This window comes from Somniosus microcephalus, chromosome 6 (assembly GCF_052327205.1).
Source record: "Somniosus microcephalus isolate GS21.2 chromosome 6, FLI_Smic_1.0, whole genome shotgun sequence".
NCBI classification, from domain to species: Eukaryota; Metazoa; Chordata; class Chondrichthyes; order Squaliformes; family Somniosidae; genus Somniosus; species Somniosus microcephalus.
In genome coordinates, this window is record NC_140992.1 from 130728764 (window position 1) to 130752435 (window position 23672).

Genomic DNA, 23672 nt, shown 5'->3' on the forward strand with positions numbered 1-23672 from the left:
TCAAAACTAAATAGTCAAGTAGGGCAGATGTTGGTGGGGGCCGAGTTTTTCTGTGTGAACAAAGGCAGTTTATAAGCAGAGAGAGTACAGCGCAGATAGACCAGGGCTTAGAGGGTTAAATTATCAGGGCAGGTTGTATAAACCTGGCTTGAATTCCTTAGCACTTAGATGGTTGAGGGGATTGGAAGAAAGTTGGCCATTTTCCCATCAGACCCTGCCTGTGTACAGCAAGTTAAAATGTCCTTGTGATATGCTGGTCCTTGATGTACTTGCTGAGCTTGTATTGTTTGGGAACAGACAGATTGTAGCTGCAAGGACAAGACACTTACAGATAACAGATAGTTAACAGCAGGATACGATCAGGGACAAGGTCAGTATGTACCTAATTAGACCCTGGCTTGTTGGGTATGCTTAAGGCTAATGGTTGTTAGAGTTTTTGGGATAGTCGGAAGTCCATAGTCTAGTGACGGAGATCCAGCTTGATCACCTTGAAGTGTGTAGGAAACCAGGTTGTATTAATTGCTCATCAGTAAATGCAATACTGTACAAGAATACTGTTAATATATTAATATATAAAAAAAACTTGTGCTTAATACCACTTGGGCTTGAATCAAATAGAAGTTATTGTTGAAGGATTAACAACCCTATACTGAGACAGTAACTATGGGATAGAATCCGCTAACAATGTTCAACACATGGACTTTTACTGCCTGGTCTAACTCAGGTATCACGAGAGATTCATACATTCAAGGCAAGCCAACAGTGCCAAGGAACCAGTCGGCCCTATAGGTGCAGATGGTTCTGCTTTCCTAGGCTGTAGAGAAAGACGAGGAGACTTCAGTTCCATTTCCTTTACTTTCAATTCTGCCATGGATCCAAGGATCTCAGCCTTTTTGAAGGGCAAGTGCAGCACACTAATATTTCCATGGTTAATTTGGATAGTGCATCCCAGGAGACTGGCTGATGGGCATGGGCTCCATGTTAGGGTTTGGATGTCTGTGAAAAGTTATCGCAGGTAGAACATAAAAGGAAATCTATTATTTTCAGAAGATGTGCCCATAGCCTCCCAGCAGCACAGTCTCTACTGGTTTTGACTGCCCTAGCAGGGACTGAGGTAATTGGGCCTAAATTCCCCAATTGTGGCTGTCCTAGGAAAGTTATGACAGCAGGGAATTTTAACCCACCCTGCCCAACACTGACAGGAACAGAGTGAGGAAACATTCAGGAATACTGCCCATTCCTGCTGGCCACCATTTCAACTGCTCACTGAGGCACCCACTGGAAGCAGGCCAAAGCTTCAACTGTATGCAAATGTGGACCCATTACATCAATGGGACCCCAATCAGATTTTAACACAGGCCTCAGCAGAGAAGTCACCGTGGCTCTCCTGGCAGGTGAAAGGTTGGTAGCCATCAGGAGAAAAGAAAAAAAACTTGCATTTATATAGCACCTTGCATGACCCATGACTGGATGTCTCAAAGCGCTTTACAACCAATGAAGTGGAGTCACTGTTGTAATGTGGGAAATGTGGCAGCCAATTTGCACTCAGCAAGGTCCAACAAACAGCAATGTGATAATGGCCAGATAATCTGTTTGTTACGTTGGTTGAGGGATAAACATTGGCCAGGACACCGGAGAGAACTCCAGGGAGGACCAAGGTAAGCGGAAATATTTCCTTTGTGGCACTGCGAATAGCAAGAGTGCAACCTCTGGGCTTCACGAGGAAAGTCGGAGCCTCCCCTGCCCCACACTTTCCCCCTCATTCAGATCCCCACACTCACCTGCTTGCTGGTGACCTTACCTTCCTTTGGTGCCAGCCACCCAAACCTCTGCTCCTGCCTGCTGTCATTTTGACCAGTGCCAGGCAGACAAAACCCAGGAGTTAAAATGCCCCAAGTTTAGGCTTACTAGTGCATTTTCCACTCGCTCCAACATCTATTCTCACACCGCCACCCCCCAAACCATCTCACCCCACCCCAACCACTCTTGGGGCCTGAAATCTATCCCAATGTGTCAGAGTTCACCAAATCCAAGGTTATAAGCTGGGTTACAAGAGAAGACATTTTTTACATAGTTGGAGATTTTGAATCAAGCCTCTAGACCATAAAGCTGCAAAACGGAGGATGAACTGTTGACATTTTACCCCATTGGTTATATTATTGATTCAAACAGGAGCTTCCTTCAACTAAAACTGAAGCTCCGTGCATGCTACCATGGTCAATTTTGATGGATAACAAAGCTGCCAAAAATCCAAGGGTGTTTGGCACCAATAAGTATTTTGCTTGAAGCTGTGGGATCAAGTTGCGACAATTCTGATGCTTTGCTTCTGCAATGTTACCAGAGTACTAGATCTTGTGCCACAAAAGGAGGTTGAGACATTCAAGACTCCAATGGCTTCTCTGTCCTGATGAATGGATGAGGGACCACCTTTCTGGGACACTCCATGCCTCTCATTTTTGCCTATTTCTATAATCTGAACCTGAAATGCACCTTCATTTACAAAGCCCTGTAACAAGGTGCCTTTGCCCAGTGGAGAGTTCAGTCTGATTGTGAAAGATTTCCTTCCAATGGACACAGTGGCCATGACTGTAAAGTCTGGGTATGGTAGTGGTGGTTATGTTCAGGACTAGTAATCCAGAGAACTGGAGTTCAAAACATAGCATGGCACTTTTAAAATTTAAGTTCAGTTGAAAATAAAAAGCTCATCAGTCAAAGTGACCTTGAAGCTTTTGGATTTTTGTTAAAAAAAAATCTTAAAGGAAATTTGCCATCCTTACCCAGGTCTGGCCTATATGAATTTTTTAAAATTCATTGTTATGGGATGTGGCGTCACTGGCAAGACCAGCATTTATTGCCCATCCCTAATTGCCCTCGAGAAGGTGGTGGTGAGCTGCCACCTTGAACCACTGCAGCCCGCATGAAGATACTCCCATAGGGCTGTTAGGGAGGGAGCTCCAGGATTTTGACCCAGCAACGATGAAGGAACAGCGATATATTTCTAAGACAGGGTGGTGTGTGACTTGGAGGTGGTGTTCCTATTTGCCTGCTGCCCTTGTCCTTCTAGGTGGAAGAAGTCACGGGTTTGGGAGGTGCTGCCAAAGAAGCCTTGGTGAGTTGCTGCAGTGCATCTTGTAGATGGTACACACTGCAGCCACGGTACGCCGGTGGTGAAGGGAGTGAATGCTTAAGATGGTGATGGGGTGCCAATCAAGTGAGCCACTTTGTCCTGGATGGTGTGGAGCTTCAAGTGTTGTTGGAGCTGCACTCATCCAGGCAAGTGGAGAGTATTCCATCCCGTCCCACACCAACGTGGTTGACTCTTAATTGCCCCCTGAAGTGGCCTAGCAAGACACTCCGTTGTATTAAATTGCTACCAGCAATTCAAAGAGAGATGGCCACCACCATCTGCTCGCGGCAACTAGGAATGAGCAAAAATGCTGGCCTTGCCACCGAGAACGATAGTCTAGCCATCAGGCAAAGCCCATTCCCTGACCAGCAGTCAGTGTGGACCGGCCTTTACAAGCCAAAAAAACCGTGATACACAATTGAACAAACACCACTCGAAACTAACTTGGAAAAAAATACTGGATGCAAAAAACAAACCTTTCCCTGCATAAGTCAGCAGAGGATTATTCCCACTCCCGGAAACAGAGACACACTCCAGAAGCCGTTGGGAGATGTGAGCAACAGGGACAAACTCTTAAAAGGGATAATGTCCCAGGTGAGGAAGTCGGGCAATCTTTGTCTCTATTTAACTATGGTGTGGAGATGCCGGAGTTGGACTGGGGTGGACAAATGTAAGAAGTCACACAACACCAGGTTATAGTCCAACAGTTTTATTTGAAATCACAAGCTTTCGGAGCGCTGCTCCGCTGCTTGTGATTTCAAATAAAGCTGTTGGACTATAACCTGGTGTTGTATGACTTCTTATATTTAACTAGGCACATGTCAAGTTATAACATCCCACAGCAATCACTATTGGAATGAGGTGCCAGTTAAATGTTGGCCACTGGATTTAAACATGAAAGGAGTTGTTCTCTAACAATCAAAGAACAGTCATCCCTCAGTATAATAAGGATAGCAGTTCCCCCTAGAGTGCGAGGGGAAAGACCAACATTTGTAGCGCACCACTGCTGCTGAAGAATGGATGCAAGACAGCAAATACTGTTCAGGCCTTGCACCTAACCCGCTCTGCCATAGAGAATGGAATGATGGATTCAGGTCAGTTTGAGGGCTTGCAGCCCATCTCCCAACATTACAGGCTACATTTAAACATTCCCTCGGCAGACCAAATTTGCACTGATTCAAGCTGTAACACAAGAGTCAATCAACAGACATTGAACACTCGTACTTCACTAACCCGCCAAACCAGACCCTTAGACAAGAAATGCAAGTCTCAAGGTTTGCTATAAAGTTATTTTATTATTTTACACATTTTGCTTCAAGCAACCGGTATTCTGTTACGCAACGAAAATCATCCCTTCAAAATGTGCTCGGGTTAATTAAGTGTTTGATCGGAGCTAAACGCACGTTAATCGCCATCTACCGTTTGGTATTGATGCTGTTCGCCATGAAGTGGACCCACCCGGAGATGGAGCTGCTCTCGTGCCCCTAACTCATGTAATGGGACAGCAGACACAACCACGCATGGTGCTCAGCTCCGCCTGGGACTCTGCCGGTAAATGGGGAATATTGTGAAGGAGCTCGCGCATTGTAAACAGGCTAAACGCTATTTTTTCATACGGCGATCTGGATCCACATTCATAAAGACAGGCGAACGCCACCGCGGGGAGCCGAGTCTCCTGGACTTTGGGAGAGGTCAACTCGAGGTACGCCAGGTCAGAGTACGCGCTGGGACCTTCATGAATAACCCAGGGCTCGGTCCAACTGTGAGGGTCCCGGGGGAATGTACTGAGATACAGCCCCAAGTGCAGCCGTGCTGTTGGGCTTGTTGGGTGAGAGTAGAGGACCCAAGTTGGAATCTGGAAATCAATGGCGAGCTTTAGGCGCTTGTGCCGAGGGGGTGATGGCTGCTGCTTTTCAGAGTGCTCTGGAGAAGAATCGGAGCTGATGACAGATAGCTCTTCACTCCACGCGGTCATGGGAGCCGGGAAACCAATGACACTCCCATGGCATCCGTGGGGTGGTTCCACCAGCTTTGGGATGATCTGCCCTTCCAGGAAGGCGGCGCCACCGTCTGCACTGAGTGCCTGAGCCCGGAAGTTCAAGGGTGTCCTAGCGTTACAGTACAGCACATTGTGCCCATCTTCCTCATCCACTGAAACCACCTGGCACTCCACAGTCTCCAGGTTGGCTACAAACTCGCCAAACTTCCAGATCTTGCCATGGTCGTCACTGTAGAAAGTGAAGGAGTGAGGGCTGGTCTTACAGATTCTTCCAAAACACAAAGAGTCAATGTGATAGGTGTACGCCGGGATAACAAGTCTCCCGCACTTGAGCTGAATGCCATGCCCTGGGCCCAAAGCAAAGGTTGCCCACTCTTTAATGGAGCAGCCGATGGTACAGTCCGTCAGGTCGGTGAGGGCACTCCAGCTCTGGCCCTGGTCAGTACTGCTCACATAGCACAGGCGAGTCACGTTGTTCCCAGTGATGAGCTGGCAGGCCTCCGAGGTCTTCCCCAGGATGGCAGTGAAGAGGAGGAAGAGCGTGTTGGTGGAACTGTCATACACAGGACATGGGTTCATGGACCGGTGATCCTTGAGGTGGGCAGACTGGAGAGCTTCCATATCCTCCCACTGAAACAGAAAGGCCAATGAGCAGAAGTGGAATTGCAGCGGAGACCAACACTGAAGGTTTCATCCCGCTGTGGTTCTCCCAGTATAACTACAGTTTTTTTTTTTGGGGGGGGGGGAGGGGGGAGGGGAAATCGGCAGCGACCCTGGAGAAATGCCAGAAATGGCCACTTACACCATTTCTCCGAGGTTTACACCAATTTTACCTCACACCCGTGAAATTTCACCCCCACTTTTATTTAGAGAAACTCAGATGCAAGTGGGCAATATTTCTGATGTGACATTATTTACCCATCACCAACAAATCTCTAACCCGTGGAGCACCTCATCCTTTAACTAGCCTTCAAGAGCCGAGCTGGGTGTCACCTGATCAGCAATTGATTTTTCTCAACTTCTCTTCCACTTTCCCTGGATTATAAGCTCATGACCATAATTTCAAAAGACTCACCTGAAATGCTGAACAGTCCCACCACTACCTTCAAACCCCGTTTCCCCACCAACGTGAGGTCCCCACCTAGTCACTAGTCCAAGTTTTCTCTAGTCACTCATCAGCCCACATTCCCCACCCAGTCAGCCACTAGCGCAAATAATCTTCACTTCTCTTCTATCTACCAATTGCCATTAAGTTGTCCATCTCCAATTGGGCAAAGTAAATTGTTGAATGTTTAACCTGTGGTTATGTCACAAAATTATGTTCCATATTATTCTTTTGCGCTGCATGTTTTATCCTTACATTTCCCTGCAGTGTACTTACTCATTGATTACAAGTTCAGCTCTTAAGGAACCTGATCTGGAGGCTCCACAAGTTGACTAGGTCTCCAATATTAACTATTACAGAACTGGTTTACCATTTACATAACATAACAAGAAATAGGAACAGGAGTAGGCCATTCGGGGACCCCCCCCCCAACCAAAGTCTGCTATGCAATTCAATAAGATCATGGTTGATCTGATCTTAGCCTCAACGCCACTTCTCTGCCTATTCCCCATAACCCGCAATGCCCTTGTAGTTCAAAATTCTGTCTATCTCTGCCTTGAATATATACACTGACTCCACCTCCACAGCTCTGTGGTAGAGAATGCCAAAGATTCACGACCCTCAGAAGAAATTCCTTCTCATCTCCATCTTAAATGGGCGACCCCTTATTCTGAAACTATGACCCCTGGTTCTAGATTCCTCCCCCCCCCCAGGGGAAACATCCCCTCAGCATTTAGTCCGTCAAGCCTCCTCAGAATCTTATATTTCAATAAGATCACCTCATTCTTCTAAACGCCAATGAGTATAGGCCCAACCTGCTCAACCCTTCCATCCCAGGAATCAACCTAGTGAACCTTCTCTGAATCAACACCAATGCAAGTATAACCCTCCTTAACTAAGGAGATCAAAACTGTACACTGTACTCTAGGTGTGGTCTCACCAATGGCCTGTACAGTTGTAGCAAGACTTCCCTATTATACTCCATCCCCCTTGCAATAAAGGCCAACATTCTATTTGCCTTCCTAATTATTTGCTGTACCTGCATGCTAATTTTGCTTCATGGGCAAGGACACCCAGATCCCACTGTACTGCAGCATTCTGTAGTCTCTCTCCATTTAAATAATACTTTGCTTTTCTATTCCTCCTACCAAAGTGGATAACCTCACATTTTCCCACATTATACTCCATCTGTCAAATGTTTTCCCATTCACTTACCCTATCTATATCCCTTTGCAGACTCTGGCCTAGAAATTCAGTTGGTTGCGCCAGCCGTTAGCGCCTTAGGAGTAGATGTCGGGCGCTAGGCGGGTAGCGCCCGGGCACAGCGCGAACTGCGTCTCGCCCCAACTTCACTAGAGATTTAGCGGCGGCGCAAAGTCTTTGCGCGCGCTCAGCTGCGCGCGCAGATCATGACGTAATTTCCTCGTGCAACGCCCTTTGTGCGCCCCCAACCGGAACTTCAGTGGCAACGCCCCATTGTGCGCCTGGCGCCCCTAGCGGAACGGTGCTCAGCCGATGCGGGGCGCGGGGGGTGCAAATTAAAGGGCACTCCTCCTGCAATATAAAAGGCTGCCATTTCGCAGCACTCCCTCTTGAGAAACGGATCTTTGGAGAGAGACCAAGGTAGATAACTTTCTGCTTTGTCCCAACACTCGGGCAGGTACTTCTGGCTTCAGGCCACAGCTTTCCACTAGTCTTTGCCTTCATTGACATCTCATTATTTGCCAGCATATTATGGGGGCTGCAATGGGCGTCAACGCTGGCTTTCTCAATTACATCCAAAGGGCTCACAGACGCCGTGAGAGAGTGGCAGCCCTGGCTAGACGGAGAGGGGGCAACAGGCGTCGGCAAAGGAGGCCTTACCCACCCAGGGTATACCGCCAGCAGTTCTCCTATCTCAACATGTCTGAGGAGCAGTGTGTTAGGAGGCTGCGATTCAGAAGGGACGTGGTCACAGAGATCTGCCAGCTGCTTGGCGGTGATCTGCAGCCACAGCTGAGGAGCAGGACGTCTCTGTCGGTGGCAGTGAAGGTGATGGTGGCTCTCAACTTCTATGCCACCGGCTCCTTCCAATCCACTACTGGGGACATTGCCAACATCTCCCAGTTCGCCGTGCATTGCTGCATCCGCCAGGTGACCAATGCCCTTTTCAAAAGGAGACTCAGTTCATCTCCTTCTCCATGGCCCTTGCCAAGCAGCAACAGCGTGCAATGGGCTTTGCAGCATTCGCGGGCTTCCCCATGGTGCAGGGCGCCATTGACTGCACGCATGTGGCTTTGCGGGCACCTCTGGAGAATGCCGAGGATTACCGCAACCGGAAGGGCTGCCATTCACTGAACGTCCAGCTGGTGTGTGACCACAGGCAGCTCATCCTAGCTGTCAATGCCCGCTTTCCAGGCAGCAGCCACGATGCCTTCATCCTGCGACAGACTTCTGTGGCAGACATGTTCCAGGCCCAGCCTCACCCACAAGGATGGCTTATCGGGGACAAAGGCTATCCTTTGTGTACCTGGCTGATGACCCCGCTCCGTGCGCCCAGCACCCCTGCTGAAGAGGGATACAACGAGAGCCATCAAGCGACCAGGAACATCATCGAACAAACAATCGGCATCCTGAAGCAACGGTTCCGCTGTCTGGATCGTTCCGGTGGAGCCCTACAGTATTCGCCAGAGCGAGTCTCCCATTTCGTGGTCGTTTGCTGCATGCTGCACAACCTGGCTATCCGCAGGACTCAGCCACTGCCACCACAGATTGGAGGACCACCTGAGGAGAGGAGGAGGAGGAGGAGGAGGAGGAGGAGGACCAGCACAGGAGGGAGGCAGAAAGTGCAAGGGCCGCCCGTCGCCGGCTTATTGAACGTCGGTTCTAGGCCCCCTCTCAGGGACTGGCTTGTGCCAATGTCAGCAGATGAATGTAGCCGCTCCACAAGCCCTCAGCTGAGCAGGGCAACCAGGACTTAACCAAAAAACCATGCACACTGCAATTTAACAGCAATAATTTATTGAAAACCTCTGCCCTTCCCACATTACATGCTCATGTGGAGAAGCCCCCTTCAAAAACACAAAACTACCAGTCTCGGCCTTACAAAAAAAAAGAAAGACACCAGTCTCGGCCTTACACAAAAACAACTGCACCAGTGTCGGCCTTACAACAAGCACCAGGCATTTGTGCATACCTCTACTTTTTGCCCTGCGAGGGCGATGCCTTGCGCATCCTTGCCTGGCCCCTGCCCGCCCTGCTGCTCCTCCTCAATGGGAGCCCAGTGGCTGCAGCAAGGCTGGGGGAAGGCTGCTGAGGGGCAGATGGCGAGACGGCAGATGCCCTTGGGGGTCGGCCTGCACCAGCTCTGGCCTTGGAGGGGCCGGCTGCTGACTGCTCCAACTGTGGCTGGGCGGCAGCAGTCTGTCCAGCAGCTCATGGCAGCTGCAATGGCGGAGTGGCAGTGTCAGCTGCAGGAATAGTGGCAACCTGGCAGATCGCAGGTGCTCGCTGGTCGCCTGAGACATTGGCACTCGCACGGGCCAGCACTGCAGCATGCGCAGCAAACAGCTGAAGAACAGACTGCTGGGCTGCTGCTGCGCGGCGAGTGCCCTGGCGATGCCTGGCTGATCCAGCGAGGGTGGCAGCAGTTAGTGCCCGTGTGGCCCTGGTCTGTGTCCGCATGACACCAGCCAGTGAATGGACGGCACGACCGAGCACTTGGCTAGAAGCCGACTGTGCTGCCGCGAAGTCCTGCAGACTCCTGGCCTGTGCTGCACTGAATTGTTGCAGACTCCTGGCCTGTGCTGCTCCGAATTGCTGCACACTCCTTGACAGACACTCTATGGAGTCAGGCATCCTTGCCACTGCAGCCATGAGCTCAGTGTGCCTGCGCTCAGCCTGGATGGCCATTTCCTCTAGGAGGCGCACCTCCTCTGCGCTGACCGTCGCAGGACTGGAAGCCGCACTCACCCTCTGGGGAGAAGTCCGCCGAGCTTCCCCATCCCTCCCGCGTTGCTGCAGGCCGTTGGGCCCCGGAGCTTCACTCTCCTCCGACCCTTCCCCCCGGCTCCCCTCCAGGGAAGACGTGTCCCCTACATCGCCATGGGCTGGCGCGGCTGAGGGTGGCACTGATGGGCCGGCTTCCTCTTCCTCCTCCTCGTCTTCCGAAGGGCTGACAGTGGCAGCTTGAGGGCCCGCCTCCTCACCTGGCGATTCACCATCTGAAAGCAGGAAGGCACAAGAGTAGCTTTAGAGTGAGGACAGGGCGGCAGCGAGGGAGGCATGAGTGGTGCCATTCACCGCATTGGTCGGACAGTGGCAAAGGATGCTGATCTGATGCGCAAGTGGAACGAGAGAGGTCCAAAAGGTGACGCCCTTACCATTGGTGCCCAGAACAGGGTCGGCATCTCCACTGGCGACGGGGCCAATCAGCCGGCCTACCATAATGCGCTCCACACGCTGGTCGAGGTCAGAGAGCTCCGAGGTCAGGACGGCCTCCCCCGGTCTCAGTTTGGTTGCGCGCAACCTTGGCCTGCAAGAGAAAGGACGGCCTCTAAGTACAGTGTGTAGCCCTGATCTTGTCTGCAATGCCTCCCATGGTCGAATAGCTTGGACAGTGTGTAAAGTGCTGAATGTGCAATTGATTTTCATGCCAGTCCCATAGCTGCTGGATGAGGGCTGGCCATTAGGGCTTTCAGGTCCCTTTGCCCATAATGTGAGGTGCACATGCAAGGATGAGGAGGACACTGGAAAGGGTACTCACCCTGACAACCCGAGTGAGGTCGTTGAACTTCTTCCGGCATTGCACAGGAGTCCTGGCAACCACGCTGTTGGAAGACACCCTGTTGGACACCTCCCTCCAGGCTTTCCGGTAGGCGCTGGGCAGTGGCCTCTTGCCACCTTCTGGGAACAAAACATGGCGCCTGCGCTCCACTCCGCCAACCAGCAGCCTCAGGTCACCGTCGCTGAAGCGCTGCGCTCTCTCCCTGGCCTTCTCCATAGTCCTGGGCGTTGTACAGGTGAAGCTGAAGTGGTCAGGCCTAGGTTGAGGGCTGCAGTGTGTGGCAAGCAAACAAATCCACCCTCCCCCTTTAAGAGCTGACCGGCGCCAGAGTGTCTGCCATCAATCAAGAACTCGCCGCACCTGCGCTGCGCCCGGCCTCAGGGGTATCGCTCAGCACCGCCGGCTTAGCGCCTAAAGATAGTCGTGCATCGCCTGTTTTAGTACAGCAGCAACCTCTTGGGGCGATGCGACTGAATATCGGCGAAGGGGGCGCGACTTTGCGCCGGGCGCAAACTTTAGTGGCCGCCCGACTTTACCGCCCCAAAAGTGGCTATACTGAATTTCTAGGCCTCTGTCCTCACAACTTGCTTTCCCACCTATCTTTGTATCATCAGCAAATTTGGCTGCAGTACACTCAGTCCCTTCATCAAGTCATTAATAGATTGTAAATAGTTGAGGCCCCAGCACTGATCCTTGTGGCACCCCACAAGTTACGGTTTGCCAACCTGAAAATTACCCATTTATCCCAACTCTCTGCTTTCTGTTAGTTAGCCAATCCTCTATCCATACTAATATATTACTCCCAACACCATGAGCTCTTATCTTGTGCAGTAACCTTTTATGTGGCACCTTATTGAATGCCTTTTGTAATTCCAAATACACTACATCTACTAGTTCCCCTTTATCCACCCTGCTCATTACATCCACAAAGAACTAAAATTTGTCAAACACAATTTCCCTTTCATAAAACCATGTTGACTCTGCTTCATTGTATTATGATTTTCTAAATGTCCTGCTATTACTTCCTTACTAATGGATTCCAGCATTTTCCCAATGACAGATGTTAGGCTAACTGGCCTATAGTTTCCTGCTTTCTGTCTCCCTCCTTTCTTGAATAGGGGTGTTACATTTGCGGTTTTCCAATCCACTGGGACCTTTCCAGAATCTAGGGAATTTTGGAAGATTAAAACCAATGCATCCACTATCTCTGCAGCCACTTTATTTAAGACCCTAGGATGCAAGCCATCAGGTCCAGGGGACTTGTCCACCTTTAGTCCCATTAGTTTGCCTAGTACTTTTTCTCTAGTGATAGTTTTACGTTCCTCCCCCTTGCCCCATGATTTGCCACTATTATTGGGATGCTTTTAGTGCCTTCTACCGTAAAGACAGATACAAAATATCTGTTAAGACTCTGCCGTTTCCTGGTTTCCCATTATTAATTCCCCAGTCTCATCCTCTAAGGGATGAACTTTAGCTACTCTCTTCATTTTTATATACTTGTAAAAGCTCTTACTGTGTTTATATTTCTTGCGAGTTTACTCTAAAAAAAGAGGGAGAAAATAGATTAAGTCACCCTTTGCAAGTTTCTAAAAAATTCCCAATCTTCTGGCCTACCACTAATCTGCACAACATTGTATGCTTTTTTCCCCCCAATATGATACCATCCTTTACTTCCTTGGTTAGCCACAGATGGTTCATCCTTCTCAGAGTCTTTCTTTCTCACTGGAATATATCTTTGAGAGTTAGGAAATATCTCCTTAAAATTCTGCCACCACTTGTCTACTGTCTTACCTTTTAACCTATTTTCCCAGTGCACTTTATCCAACTCTGTCTTCAACCCTTGTAAGTGCCTTTAAGTTTAAGACACTGTTTTCAGACACTAGTTTCTCACCCTCAAACTGAATGTGAAATTCCATCATGTTATCAGTGTCAGCTGTGGCTCAGTGGGTAGCACTCTCACCCCCGAGTCAGAAGGTTGTGGGTTCAAGTCCCACTCCAGGGACTGGAGTACATAAAACTAGGCTGATACTCCAGTGCCAGTACTGAGGGAGTGCTGTGCTTTCGGAGGCGGTGTCTTTCGCATGAGACATTAAACCAAGGCCCCGCCTGCTCTTTCCAGTGGACGCAAAAGATCCCATGGCACTATTTCAAAGAGCAGGGGAGTTATCCCCACTGTCCTGGTCAATATTTCTCCCTCAACCAACAAAACCAAAACAGATTATCTGGTCATTATCACATTGCTGTTCGTGGGACCTTGCTGCGTGCAAATTGGCTGCTGTGTTTCCCACATTACAACAGTGAGTCCACTTCAAATTGTACTTCAATGACTGTAAAATGCTTTGAGATGTTTGGCAGTCATGAAAGGCGCTATATAAATGCAAGCCTTTCTTTCATGATCACTAGATGATCCTTTACAATGAGATCATTATTCCTGTCTCATTATACATTACCAGCTCTAAAATAGCCTGTTCCCTGGTTGGTTCCACAACGTATTGTTCTAAGAAACTGTCCTGAGTACACTAGGAACTCATCCTCAAGGCTACCTTTGCCAATTTGATTTGTCCAATCGATTTGTCCCATCTATATGAAGATTAAAATTGCCCATGATTATTGCAGTACTTTTCTTACAAGCCCCTATTATTTCTTGATTTATGCTCTGTCCTGCAGTGTAGCTGTTAGGGGGCCTATAGACCACTCCCACCAGTGACTTCTTTCCCTTGTTATTTCTTATCTCCACCCAAACTGATTCTACTTCTTGATCTTCCGAGCCAAGATCATTTCTCACTACTGTACTGATCTCATTCTTTATTAGCAGAGCTACCCCACCTCCTTTTCCTTTCTGGCTAGCCTTCCGAAATGTCAAAATAGCCCTGAATATTCAGTTCCCAGCCTTGGTCACCTTGCAACCATGTCGCGAATGGTTATCAAATCATACCCATTTATTTCTATTTGTACCATCAATTCGTCTATCTTTATCTGAATGCACGCAGCATTCGTAACAAGAGCCTTTAATTTTGTCTTTACCATTTTTCCCCTACTCTGACCCTTTTTACTAGTGCACTCTTATGCTTGTACACTGTCCCTTTCAGTTACACTCTGGTCATCATTACCTCTATTGCTACCCTGCACTATTGCCTTCTCCTTTCTCTAACTTTCTAAATTTCCCTTCACCTGAAACCTCCCCCCACTATTTAGTTTAAAGCCCCATCTACAGCCCTAATTATTCGATTCACCAGGACACTGGTCCCAGCATGGTTCAAGTGAAGCCCGTCCCAGTGGAACAGCTCCCTCTTTCCCCAGTACTGGTGTCAGTGCCCCATGAATCGAAACCCATTTCTCCCACACCAATCCTTCAGCCACACATTCAACTCTGCTCCTTTTGACCCTATACCAATTTACTTGTGGCTCAAGTAGTAATCCAGAGATTACCACCTTTTGTGGTTCTGCTTTTTAATTTAGCCTCTAGCTGCTCATACACACTCAGCAGAACTTCTCTCTTAGTCCTACCTATGTCATTGGTACCTACATGAACCACGACAACTGGATCCTTCCCCTCCCACTCAAAGTTCCTCGCCAGCCCCAAGATGCCATCCTTAACCCTGGCACCAGACAGGCAACACAGCCTTCGGGACTCACGCTCTCAGCTGCAGAGAACAGTATCTATCCCCCTAACTATACTGCCCCTACCACTACTACATTCCTTTTTACTCCCCCAATTTCAATAGCCCCCTGTATTGTGGCAAGTTTGCTCAACCTCCCTGCAGTCCCTGCTCTCCTCCACACAGGCTACAAGAACCTTGTACCTGTTGGGCAAGTGCAAGGGCTGATGCTCCTCCAATGCTACCTCCTGGATCACCTGCCTCACTCAGTCACACCCTCCTGTTCCTGGACCAAATCTGAAGTATTTAACCTAAGGGATGTGACCGACTCCTGGAACAAAGTTTCCAGGTAACTTTCTCCCTCCCTGATGTATCAGTATCCGAAGCTCAGACTCCAGCTCATCAACTCTGAGCCAAAGTTCCTCGAGCTGCAGATATGGTTGCTGTGGATCACACTGGGGTCCACCAGCTCCCACATGCTACAGCTGCAACACATCACCTGCCCTGCCATCTCTATTGTATTTTATTGAATTAATTAGGTTTACAAGTTTTGAAATATTCAATTGTCTATTAATAGTTTTTAATTTAGGTAATAACCTTGTTTAATTTATTAAATTAGTTATGCTTTATGTCTTTATTGTAACAGCCCACAGTCCTAATTTAACCCTAGCTGTTTATATATATTTTTCCTGTATCAAGCAGCAGCTCTTACCCCCACTTCACCAAATTCCACAAGTTTAGCACTCTGAAAAAGTAGTACTCCGTAGAACTGGACTCCGTGCTACTGACCTCCGTGCGTTAGCAAAAGCCTCGTGTTTATACCAGCAGAAATTCCAAATTTCAGTGCATCCTTAGCACACTGTAGAAATTGAACTGCCAGGTCAGTCTACAGAAATATCTCTGGAGATACAAAGGCAATAATTGTCACCTCTAATCGGTGTAATTGTGTGGGAGCTAGAACAGGTAGGTTGCAGGGATGTACGCACCCATCTCTAACCTTACAAACTTCCCATTTATATCAGTGTGCTGCAACACATGAGTCCAACAGTTTCTACATAAAACTGACATGCAAATAGTCAAACAACTTATTTTGTTTTGCTTTGTCTTAACTGACTGATCACAGACTTGGTAATGGTGCAAGTATTGCAACCGGTTTTAATATCCAGGGTTCAGGAGGGAGAAAGGGAAAACAAACTGGCAGGGTTGCGGTGATATCTAGAGTAGTGCCTGTGTGTGGATGTTGGGGTGCGAGCCGGACAGGCCGAGATGGGCCCACAAATACAGTTCAGACATAGTGAAAGATGAGAACAAGGAGAAATGGTAAGAAGACAAAGTTAAAAGCTCTATATCTGAATGCACACTGCATTCATAACAAGATAGATGAGTTGACAGCACAAAGATACAAATGGGTATGATCTGATCGTCATTACAGAGACATGGTTGCAAGGTGACCAGGGCTGGGATCTGAATATTCCAGGGTATGAGACAATTCAGAAGGATAGACAGAAAGGAAAGGGAGGTGGGGTGGCTTTGTTGGTAAAGGATGAGATCAGTGCAGTGGCGAGAAGTGATATTGGCTCAGATGATCAAGATATAGAATCGATTTGGGTGGAGATAAAAAAGGGGAAAAAGTTTCTGGTGGGCCGAGTCTACAGGCTCCCGAACAGTAGCAATACTGTTGGACTGAATATAAAATCAACAAATAATGGAGACCTGTAAAAAAAAGGGTACGGCAATAACCATGGGTGATTTTAATCTCCATATTGATTGGACAAATCAAATTGGCCATGGTAGCCTTGAGGAGTTCATAGTGTATCCAGGATGGTTTCCTAGAACAGCCTGGTTGGTTCCATTACATAGAGCAGGCTATTTTGAATCTGGTACTGTGTAATGAGACAGAATTAATAAATGATCTCATAGTAAAAGGATCTTCTAGGAAAGAGTGATCATGATTTTAAGAGAAAGGAGCACTATCCATGGCTAACTAAGGAAATAAAGGATGGTATCAAATTGAAAATGAAGGCATATAATGTTGCCAAGATTGGTGGGAGGCCAGAGAATTGGGAATTTTAAAAAAACCAGCAAAGGATGACTAAAAAAGTGAATTATGAGTAAACTGGCAAGAAATATTAAAACAAAGTATGAGCTTCTACAGGTATATAAAAAGGAAGAGAGTAGCTAAAGTAAACATTGGTCCCTTAGAGGATGAGAATGGGGAATTAATATAGAGGACAGGGAAATGGCAGAGATTCTGAACAAATATTTTGTATCTGTCTTCACGGTAGAAGACACTAACAACATTCCAATAATGGATAATCAAGGGGCCACAGGGAGGGGAAACTAAAGATAATCACTATCACTAAGGAAAAAGTACTTGGCAAAATAATGGGACTAAAAGACAAGTCCCCTGGACCAGATGGTCTGCATCCCAGGGTCTTAAAGAAGTGACTGCAGAGATAGTGGATGCATTGGTTGCAATATACCAAAATTCCCTGGACTCTGGAGGTCCCAGCAGATTGGAAAACTGCAAATGTAACACCCCTATTTAAGAAAGGAGGAAGACAGAAAGCAGGAAACTATAGACCAGTTAGCCTAACATCTGTCATTGGGAAAATGCTGGAGTCCTTCATTAAGGAAGCAGTAGCAGGGCATTTGGAAAATCATAATGTAGTTAAGCAGAGTCAGCATGGTTTGATGAAAGGGAAATCATGTTTAACAAATTTGCTGGAGTTCTTTGAGGATGTAACAAGCAGGGTAGATAAGGGTGAGCCAGTGGATGTGATGTATTTGGATTTCAAGAAGGCATTCGATAAGGTGCCACATAAAAGGTTACTGCACAAAATGAGAGCTCACGGAGTTGGGGGGAATATATTAGCATGGATAGAGAATTGGCTAACTAACAAAGCAGAGAGTCGGATTAAATGGGTCATTTTCTGGTTGGCAAACAGTAACTAGTGGGGTGCTACAGGAATCGGTGCTGGGGCCTCAACTATTTACAATCTACATTAATGACTTGGATGAAAGGACCAAGTGTAATGTAGCCAAGTTTGAAGACAATACAAAGATGGGTGGGAAAGCAAGTTGTGCAGAGGACTCTCAGAATCTGCAAAGAGATATAGACAGGCTAAGTGAGTGGGCAAACATTTGGCAGATGGAGTATAATGTGGGAAAGTGCGAGGTTATCCACTTTGGCAGGAAAAATAAAAAAGCAAATTATTTAACTGGCGAGAGATTACAAAATGCTACAGTTCAGAGGGACCTGGAGGTCCTTGTGCATGAAACACAAAGTTAGCATGCAGGTACAGCAAGTAATCAAAAAGGCAAATGGAATGTTGGCCTTTATTGCAAGGGGGTTGGAGTATAAAAGCAGGGAAGTCCTGCTACAACTGTACAGGGTATTGGTGAGACCACACCTCGAGTACTGCGTACAGTTTTGGTCTCCTTATTTAAGGAAGGATATACTCGCATTGGAGGCAGTTCAGAGACGATTCACTCGGTTGATTCCTGAGATGAAGGGGGTTGACTTATGAAAAAAGGTTGAGCCTATACTCATTGGAATTTAGAAGAATGAGAGGTGATCTTATTGAAACACAAGATACTGAGGGGGCTCGACAAGGTAGATGCAGAAAGGATGTTTCCCCTCGTGGGGAAATCTAGAACTCAGGGGTATAGTTTCAGAATAAAAGGGTCGCCCTTTTAGAACTGAGATGAGGAGGAATTTCTTCCGAGGGTCGTAAATCTGTGGAATTCTCTGTCCCAGAGAGCCGTGGAGGCTGGGTCATTAAATACATTTAAGGTGGAGATAGACAGATTTTTTGCAAGATGGAGATAGACAGATTTTTTGCAAGATAAGGGAGTGAAGGGTTATGGGGAGCAGGTAGGGAAGTGGCTTTGAGCCCAAGATCAGCCATGATCTTATTGAATGGCAGAGCAGGCTCGAGGGGCCAAGTGGCCTATTCCTGCTCCTATTTCTTATGTTATGACCATTTGGGTGACGTATGAAGGGTTTTATCAGGTTGTTAGTTTTGGCAGAAAGTGGGGTTGAGGACCAATGTAGGAAGATAAGCAAGTTTTAAAATAAACCAGTTCATCTCTTCACAATGCTGAGTGATTAAATAGACTGGCTGGTGTGGTGCAGAGCCAAGTAGATCAATCTCTGAATACAGAGTGGGTGGGAATCTACAATAAGGCTCATCACCCCTGGGCTAGGGATGGGGAAATCTGGCACAGATCCTTGAATCAGAATCATAGAAGTTTACAGCACAGAAGGAGGCCATTCAGCCCATTGTGTCTGTGCCGGCTGAAAGAGCTATCCAGCCTAATCCCACTTTCCAGCTCTTGATCTGTAGCCCTGTAGGTTAGGGCACTTCAAGTGCATATCCAAGTACTTTTTAAATGTGATGAGGGTTTCTGCCTCTACCACCCTTTCAGGCAGCGAGTTCCAGACCCCCACCACCCTCTGGGTGAAAAAGGTTCTCAACTCCCCTCTAATCCATCTACCAATTACTTTACATTTATGCCCCCTGGTTATTGACCCCTCTAAGGGAAATAAGTCCTTCCTATCCATTCTCTCATCCCCTCATAATTTTATACACTTCAATCAAGTCTCCTTTCAGCCTCCTCTGTTCCGAAGAAAACAACCCCAGCCTATCCAATCCTTCCTCGTAGCTAAAATTCTCCAGTCCTGACAACATTCTCATAAATCTCCTCTGTACTCTCTCTAGTGCAATCATATCTTTCCTGTAATGTGGTGACCAGAACTGAGCCAAAGAGTCAGAGTCATATGGCACAGGAGGCCATTCGGCCCAAATCCGTGCCGGCTCTGTAGAGCAATCCAGTCAGTCCCATTCCCCACTCTATCCCCGTAGCCCTGCAAGTTTATTTCCCTCAAGTGCCTATCCAGTCTCCCCTTGAAAACATGGAGTGTCTCCGCTTCCATCGGCAGCAAATTCCAGGTCCTCACCACTCGCTGCATAAAAAAGTTATTCCTCACATCCCCCCTGTATCTCTTGCCCAAAACCTTAAATCTGTGTCCCCAAGTCCTTGTACCATCAACTAGTGGGAACAGCCTTTCCCCATCTAGCCTATCTAAACCCACCATAATCTTGTACACCTATTAAATCACCCCTCAACCTCCTTTGCTCTAATGAAAACAAATCCAGCTTCTCCAACTTGTCCTTGTAGCCAAGATCCCCCATCCCTGGAACCATTCTGGTAAATCTCCTCTGCACCCACTCAAGGGCCTTCACATCCTTCCTAAAGTGTGGTGACCAGAACTGGACGCAATACTCCAGTTATGGCCTAACCAGTGCTTTATAAAGGTTCAGCATAACTTCTCTACTTTTGTACTCAATACCTCTATTTATGAAGCCCAAGATCCCATATGCTTTGTTAACCACTCAATATGTCCTGCCACCTTCAGGGACCTGTGCACATTAACTCCCAGGTCCCTCTGTCCCTACACACTCTGTGCCATTAAGTGTATATTGCCTCTCCCTGTTCCTTCTGCCAAAATGCATCACCTCACACTTCTCTATTAAATTCCATCTGTCACTTATCTGCCATTCTGCTAGCCTTTCTATGTCCTGTTGCAGTCGATTGGTATCATCCTCACTGTTTGCCACAGCCCCAAGTTTGGTGTCATCGGCAAATTTAGAAATTCTACTCTGTATTCCAATATCCAGGATAGAGATATAGATCTCAAAAAAAGCAGTGGCCCCAGCACTGACCCTTGGGGTACACCACTGTCTACCATCCTCCAGTCTGAAAAGTAGCCATTTACCACAACTCGCTGTTTTCTGTCCTTAAGCCAATTCCTTATCCAAGCTGCCACTGACCCACCTATTCCATGAGCCTCAATTTTATTAACCAGCCTTCTATGTGATACTTTGTCAAATGCCTTCCGAAATCCTTGTAGACAACATCGATTGCATTCCCTCCATCAATCCTCTGTTACTTAATCAAAAAATTAAATTAGTCAAACACAATCTGCCTTTTACAAATCAGTGTTGGCTCTCCTTAATTAGCTTAAACCTCTCCAAGTGCCCATTAATTTTTTTCCTTGATTATTGTTTCTAAAACTTTACCCACCACTGATGTTAAACTGACCAGCCTGTAGTTACTAGGATTGTCCTTGCATCCTTTCTTGAACAATGGTGTCACATTTGCCACTTTCCAATCTTCAGGCACCTCCCCCACATCTAAGGAAGATTGGAAAATTATGGCAAGCCCTTCTGCTATCTCCTCCCCCAATTCCCTTAGCAACCTGGGATGAAAGCCATCTGGACCAGGCAACTTGTCCACTCCAAGCATAGCCATTCTTTCTAGTACATCCTCACTTTTCACCCCTTCCATTGCTTCTACCTTTTCCACTTCCAACGATATTTTGTCAGCATCCATCTCCTTAGTAAACACCGATACAAAGTATTCTGAGTATTCTAGCCTTGCCCTGCACCTCTAAGCATATATCACCTTCTTTGTCTCTAATAGGCCTCACCCCACCTTAGTACCTGCTTACTGTTTACATGCCAGATGATGATTTTTGGGTTCCCTTTTATGCTAACCGCCATTCTACTCATTCTCTTTGCCAATCTTATTTTCATCTTCACTTCTCAACTTATTGGCCCGGATATTCTGATCCCTACAGGTGGATACGTGCTGTGTACCCACCCGTAGTGACATCAGAAATGCTGGTTTCAGGCATGCACAGCGCATGCACTGAAAACCGGCAATTCTAATCAGTCAAGAATGCTCTCGACAGATCGGACACCTGCCCTGGAGAAGGGCCTCTATGGGCGGATAGTTTCGCTTTCTGGAGACCCTCCGCCCGCAGAAAACCCTTAGAATTCTTATGCCTGGTAAAAGCAGGCGCAAGGCCTGCTTTTACCAGGATAAGAGTTGAAAAAAAGTTTTTAAAAATTTGTCATTTAAAAACTTTTTTAAAAAGGTAAGTTTATTTTTAGCCCTGTAAAAAACAAATTATTTTTCTCAAAATTAAATTTGTTTAATATTTAATTTATTGTAATTTCAACTAATTTTTAAAAAGGTGATGGTTTTTAAAAATTTATTGAAAGTTTTACTATATTTTTTAATTGATCTCCATTCATATTTGACAGGTCTGTCAAATGTATGAAGGGAGATTCCCTTTGATTGGCTCCCCATGGCCCACGCGAACCACCTGCGTCCCTGGGCCCAGCACACTTGGAGTTGGAGAGGCCCAGCATCGGAACTATACGCACCTCGAGCCCTCAGGTAAGTGCATACATTTTATCCTGATTGGAGGCCTATGCACGGAAAATACGACCCATTGTATTTGGTCTGGTTCTCCCTTAAAGAATTCACTGGATATGCATCATACACCCTCTTATTTATGTTTCAATCATCTATGTCTCCCTCATCATCCAAGGAGCCCTTACTGTACACAGTACTCTAGTTGTGGCCTAACTAGTGTTTTTATACACTGAGACTGAGTCTTTTGTATTAGTGTTTTATACAGTTCAAGCATAACCTCCCTGCTCTTGTAGTCTATTCCTTGGCTAATAAAAGGAAAGTATCCTGTGTGCCTTCTTAACCACCTCATCTACCTGTCCTGCTACTTTCAGCGATCGGTGGACAAGCACGCCAAAGCCCCTCTATATTTCTCCTTATCCTACCATTTATTGTGTATTCCCTTGCCTAGTTAGCCCTCCCCAAATGCATTCCCTCACACCTCCAGATTGAATTCCATTTACCACTTTTCTGCCCACCTGACCAGCCTATTGATATCTTCCTGCAGTCTACAGCTTTCTTCCTTACGGCCAATTTTGTATCATCTGCAAATTTCTTAATTCAGCCCCCGACATTGAAGCCTAAATCATTGATCACCCAGTAACTCCTGTTGACCAGGTGGCTGTCGGGCGAGAATAGAATTGGGTTTGACTGTGATCACAGCCTGTCTGGGTTCACACATGAATGGGTGGTTGGGGAGATGCTGCTTACCTCTGGGGTCAGTATGTTCACGAATGTAGGAGAGAAAAACTATGGGTATTTGTGGGTCTATGGACTAAGGTTCAAACTCACCTCCACAGGGGTCCTGAAGACCGTCCCTCGGCGAAGCACCAAGAGGTGCGCGTCAACATCAGCCGGACTGAGTCGTTCTTCAGCGAAGGCCAGGATGGTCCCTGACCTGGGCAGGTAGATCAGAGCCGGGATCCGGTATGTGAGCCCACTCCTATCCTGCTCAAATAATATCGTCTTAGGAGGGAGATAGCGGGAAGTCATCTCACCGAGTCAATACTGTTCGTGGGTTCACTAAAGGAACTGAAGGAGGACACAACAGAGAGGACAGCAACAGTTCGTTGTAAACACTTCACTTTGTATCATTTAAGTGTACAAATCTATTGGAATCACAGAGTAACACTCACACTCGGCCGATTGATGGACAATAATGTCTGTCAGCTTCTAATACTGTAGCTAACGGCATAAACTGGCCACTCGGATCTTCACTGACCCAGAAATGGCAGCAGTGTGTTGGAATCAGTAGAACAGTCCCTATTGTCAACGCAACAAGAACAAATATGCTGAGTGGGTTTTTTCAATTAAGAAACCATCAAACGATCCCGTGACTTGCCCCGTTCGGACTGATCCATCATCCCACAAATAGCTCCATCAAAGGTCCATTCCGGATTTTAAATTAACAAAATTACAATCCCTCTCAATCACCTTATGGCTTTCAAAGCACAGGTCAGAGTAAACAGGGATTGAGCTGGATTTTCACATCACCAGATAGTTACACTGATTAACAAAATCTGAAGTCAATTCAGAAAAAGGTGCCGCCGGAACACTGAATGGTAGCTTTCACCCGTGTCCCAGTTAACCCTCCACATCACTGCCCCATTTAACCATCACTCCTTATCACTGTCCCATTTAACCCTCACTCCACATCACTGCCCCATTTAACCCTCACTCCACATCGCTGTCCCATTTAACCCTCACTCCACATCGCTGTCCCATTTAACCCTCACTCCACATCGCTGTCCCATTTAACCCTCAGTCCACATCACTGTCCCATTTAACCCTCACTCCACATCACTGTCCCA

At 47.0% G+C, this 23672-nt stretch overlaps 1 protein-coding gene across 1 annotated transcript; it reads right to left on the reverse strand.

Moving 5' to 3' along the window:
• Positions 1-4486: 4486 nt before the first annotated feature.
• Positions 4487-22854, reverse strand: neu4 (sialidase 4). The gene is made up of 2 exons (XM_085989494.1): positions 22654-22854; positions 4487-5756 (listed from the first exon to the last, which is right to left on the reverse strand). Exons 1-2 carry the CDS (start codon positions 22852-22854, stop codon positions 4617-4619), a joined length of 1341 nt encoding a protein of 446 aa, XP_085845620.1. The 3' UTR covers positions 4487-4616.
• Positions 22855-23672: the final 818 nt, after the last annotated feature.

Bases quoted from the DNA above. Each gene is read 5' to 3' on its own strand.
- neu4 (XM_085989494.1), bottom strand. From the start codon at position 22,854: ATGACTTCCCGCTATCTCCCTCCTAAGACGATATTATTTGAGCAGGAT. The intron at 5,757-22,653 runs GTGAGTTTGAAC...TTTCTGTTTCAG, and splicing joins TCTTCAGGACCCCTGTGGAG to TGGGAGGATATGGAAGCTCT.